Source organism: Mobula birostris, chromosome 21, assembly GCF_030028105.1.
Source record: "Mobula birostris isolate sMobBir1 chromosome 21, sMobBir1.hap1, whole genome shotgun sequence".
In the NCBI taxonomy this organism is placed as follows: domain Eukaryota; kingdom Metazoa; phylum Chordata; class Chondrichthyes; order Myliobatiformes; family Myliobatidae; genus Mobula; species Mobula birostris.
Window position 1 is genome coordinate 25,448,895 of NC_092390.1, and position 4,481 is coordinate 25,453,375.

The 4,481-nt window shown below is 44.6% G+C and overlaps 1 protein-coding gene across 1 annotated transcript; it reads right to left on the minus strand.

The window, feature by feature from the left end:
* Positions 1-824: 824 nt before the first annotated feature.
* Positions 825-3,766, minus strand: adoa (2-aminoethanethiol (cysteamine) dioxygenase a). The gene has a single exon (XM_072239195.1). The coding sequence runs from the start codon at positions 3,558-3,560 to the stop codon at positions 2,781-2,783; it is 780 nt and encodes a 259-aa protein (XP_072095296.1). The 5' UTR covers positions 3,561-3,766; the 3' UTR covers positions 825-2,780.
* Positions 3,767-4,481: the final 715 nt, after the last annotated feature.

Sequence of the window (4,481 nt, forward strand, 5' to 3'; positions counted from 1 at the left end):
TATAGAAAATGGACGCTTTTGAATTAGTGAGAAAAAAAGAAAATCGACTTATGGACAGTGCTCCGAAAAACCTTACCAGGAACTCCTTAATGAAAAACAAGGAATAAAATACAAAGCTTAATACGAAAAAGTCTGTAAATACTGAAAATGCTGGAGGATCTCAGCAGGTCAGGCAGCACCTATGGAAATTAGTAGTAGTTGACTTTTTGGACCAAGTCCCTTCTTCAGGACTTATGCCTGCACAATAAAAAAAAAATCAGTGGCAAGGTCTAATCATTTATTGGTAATTTAGATATTTTTACTCAAGTAAACTATAATCCAAAGCTTGAACTTGATCATCACTTTAAGAGGCAGCAGACCAACCCATACTGTACATCTATGCTTTCTCTTGTGAAATTGGATGGGGTCCTGCAAGCCCTTGCATGCATTTTACTATTCATTTACCCAGCTCTGCTTCAGGTTTATGAACACAGCTCAAAATTCAAAGTAAATTTTTATCCAAGTATGTGTATTTTATACAACCTTGAGATTTATTTTCTTGCAGGCAGCCACAGGAAAACAAACCAACGTGCAAAAGAGGGCAAATCATACAAATATTTTTTTAAAAAGTAAATAAGTAATACTGAGGATACAAGCCGCAGTCTCTGCAAGTGGTTTTTGGTCCAAGTCTCCAGTCTGTGTGCACCGAAACTCAGACTACCATCCAGTAATACACAGTATTGCTCAATGAGATATATTATTTGAGAACTTACAAGTATTATTATACTTTGATGACACTGCTTTGCATGCTAAAAGTTCAAGAACTTACACCAAGGAATACAATATCAGTAAAATCATACTTGGTATGTTTTATTGCTTTTAATATTTTCCAATATGCTATATAATCTCTCTCATATGTTTTTGAAATGGTACAACCACAGGAAAGTCCACATGGTATTAGGCATTTTTTACTCTTACCACTGGCCAATCCAATCAGTCTTCCAAATGGATCAGAAATTAAATTTCACACATTTATGCACCACCTGAATGAAATTAACAGCAAATGATATTTCCACACCTCCATTGTCAGATGAAAACAAAAGATTGCTGCAGTCTTGCCCAGATTGGCTCAAGAGTTACAATACCATCACATGCAAACCAACATGGCAATCTAGTGCACAATGTTCTGAATTTTTCTTTAAAACAGGCATTTCATGAATTGAATGTCAACAGATTCTACAGCTTCAAGTCTGCAATAAAAACGTCCCTACCCTTCCTGAAAGGGTACTATGATCAAAAAAATCCTAATGTAATATATTAAAAATACTTTTTTTCCTGGAAAAGTCATAAAATGTTAAAGACACACTTGACTGGAGCACTTAACAAGATGAGGAAATTTTATATTTCATGCACAAAGAACAGGTAGGAATTTCAGGATGGAAATATTATTTGATTAGTTACTATTTTTGAAGCTTTGCTTGGACAATATGGCCATTCTGAACCAGGTGCTGTCAACTGTTTCTTACAGCATCTTCAGCCATATTTTCTCCTCATAAAGCTATTGTTAGCTTTTAAAATGCATATCAGGGACGGGCACTGCAAACTGAATGTGGTCTACAACAAGCTACAGCACCAGTTTACAAGTAAAGATTGTGTCTTATGATTACTTGTAATATGGGATTTTACAGGCTCAATTTCAAGGCTCCATAACAAATCTGTTGTTAAGCTTCTGATTAATGGACAATTATCAATTTAATAATACTAACCAATAAATGCTATACATTAAATGGAAGCAGTTCCTTACCATATGATTTGAAAGATAAATTATTTACTGAACATGCAGGATTACAACAACCCTACTGGTTTAGAAGCCCAGATTCTGCCTAAGTACCTAAGTACTTTGAAGTTTAAAATTGATCAGTTGTCAGTGTTTTAGAAGTGTGCACAAACGCTCCGTTAGTGTAACTGGGGTAGCATTAAATACAATAAGTAATCTTTAATATAAACACAGGGACTCATTCTGACAACCACTAGGCCATTAAACTATCAGTTAGCCCTCTTCCTTAAAAGGAAACTTGCATATTAGGATTCAACTCCATTTAATGAAAATAATGTGTTTCTGCTTGGAGTGTTTGGATGCAACTCCTTTAAACAACAATGACAAAAATCTTCAAGTGTATCTTCTGATGGCTGTCAAATGTTCAGATTGCTGACTACTTGAAAAGACATCTAAATGATTCTCTATGGGAAAATACAATTTGGTTAGATGTACAGAAAAATACCCCACTGTTATTAGTAAATGCTACCAGTAGTGTTTTTGTTCTTACTGGGAAAAGAATGTTTGTTCTCAAACTATATACTTAGGGCAAAAATAAACAAAAACACCTCACATACATTTGAATAAATTAATAATGAATAGAAGAAAGGAAATGGGAGTTCAATGGAGCTAGTATTTCAGTTAACTAACATTTGATTAAGTGAATACTTAGCGACGAAATTCCGGTAAATACATGCAATGAATGGGCTATATGCCACCAAGTGCTAGAATAGACTGAAAACCGAGCAGAAATAGATCTAAGCCAATATAAAGTGTGTAAACTATTACACACGTATGCCCGCATTACCAAGAAACCCCAGGCTTTAAAGTTTCTTTAGTCTTCAGTGGAAGCTTGGGATGTCTAATAAAGATACTAAAATAACCTGCGAAAAGCACATTAAGAATTCATCGCTGTACAAAGGAGGGAAAGGAGCTGGAGACACCATGAAAGTACGTTATTATTCTCTCCCTGTCAAGTGTTCCATTATGGAGAGACCTTGGGACCAGGGTAAGGCTCCCCACCGCACCAGAAGTCGGCAGGTTGCGGCACCTCCAGGAGCCACACCGGCTGCGGTGGCGGTGTCTGCTGCTGCGGTGGGGGGCTAGAATTCCCCGCGTTCTCCGACACCTGCAACACCTCGAAATAGTGACAGTCCCTCCCCTCGTCCGGGTCGTACGGAGGCGCCAGAATGTCCAGGAAAGCGGCGGGCCCGTCCCTCGCCTCGATCTGGTGCATGTTGCCCTGCAGCGGGGTGAGCAGGCACGGGTCGCTCGCCTCGCTCAGCACGGCGCTCGACCTCCGCAGCGACCTCCGTAGCGCCGCCCGCTGGCACTGCAACAGCGGCGGGTTGAACTGCACGCTGTCCGCGCCCGCCGCCTCCCTCTCCTCCTCCTCCTCCTCCTCCTCCTCCTTATCGAAGCACTTGACGGTCACCTGGCCGAACAGCACCTTCAGCAAGCCGTGCATACCCGGGTGGTCGTGCAACGGGATGCAGGCGCCGCTCTGCAGCAGGAACACCCCCATGGAGAAGCAGTCGGTCTCGCAGATGTGCATGTAGGTGACCGGAGGTCCCTGGTGAGGCTGCCCGCCGTTCCTCCGAGCGCCCAGGTTGAGGTCCTCGGCCCGGATCTTCTCCAGCAGCTTACGCAGCTGGGCGAGGTTGTCCTGGAAGGTGGTGGCGTCGCCCGACGGCAGCACCTTGAAGGTGGAGCGGGCTTGACGGGCGATCTTCTGGATCAGGGAGGCCATGTCGGCCCGCGGCATCGTCCGGAGCCCTCGCAGCCCCTTCTCCTCCCGAAGGACCGGACCGACCCTCCTCTCGCTGCTGCCGAGGCCAGGGCCTCCCCCGACCACCTCGATCGAGATCCTTCTGGCCGCCGCGCGTCCAGACGGCTCGGACGGGCGCGCTCTCCCCGCCGATGGCCACCGCGTGCCCCCTCACTGCACGAACGCACGTAGGCTGTTCCGCCCCCCTCATGCGTCACAGGCACTCGCGCGCCCTCCCTGCCCCAACTCGTCCCTGCTATTGGCCGGGGACGTGCGGAGCTGGAATCGTCAGCTCGGTTGATTTTCTCGACACAGCTCCTATCGGAGCAGTTCGCAGGCAGAACTACAACTCCCATCACCCCCCGTGCAGGCACGTCTTTCGGTCACGGCGGCAGTAACGTTGAATCTGTACCGTTATCGCCCCGCCACAGGGTTTATTTATTGACTGAAGGTTACAGGTGCCGCCTACATTCGAGATTTTAGTGCCAGAAGGAGGTTGCATTTACCTCGCATTTTTTCATTGGGAGTGTTTTGGGCGGGCTTACACTTGGACTAGGTGCGGGTTTTGAGAAGTTCTTTGCACGCTCCTGTAACAGGTAGAGCAGGACATACCTGAGGGGCAAGCGGCTGTTAGCATTTGGGTGGTACTGGCCTCTTTTTGTCACTTCTGCTTGGCTTTCGAAAAAGCATTTCCTTCAAAGAGGCTCGAAGTGCCCTGTCTCTCATATCAGAATCAGATTTATCATCACTGACATCCGCCCTGAAATCTGTTGTTTTGAAGCAACGCTACAGTGCAATGTATAAAGTAAGAATTATACATAAATTAAACAAGTAGTGCAAAGGGGGAACAAATATAGTTGGGTAGTGTTCATGGACCGTTTCGAAATCTGACGGCGAAAGTGAAGCTAGATTGTGAGA

Excerpts from the sequence above, each read along its gene's own strand:
- adoa (XM_072239195.1), bottom strand. The coding sequence starts at position 3,560 with ATGCCGCGGGCCGACATGGCCTCCCTGATCCAGAAGATCGCCCGTCAA.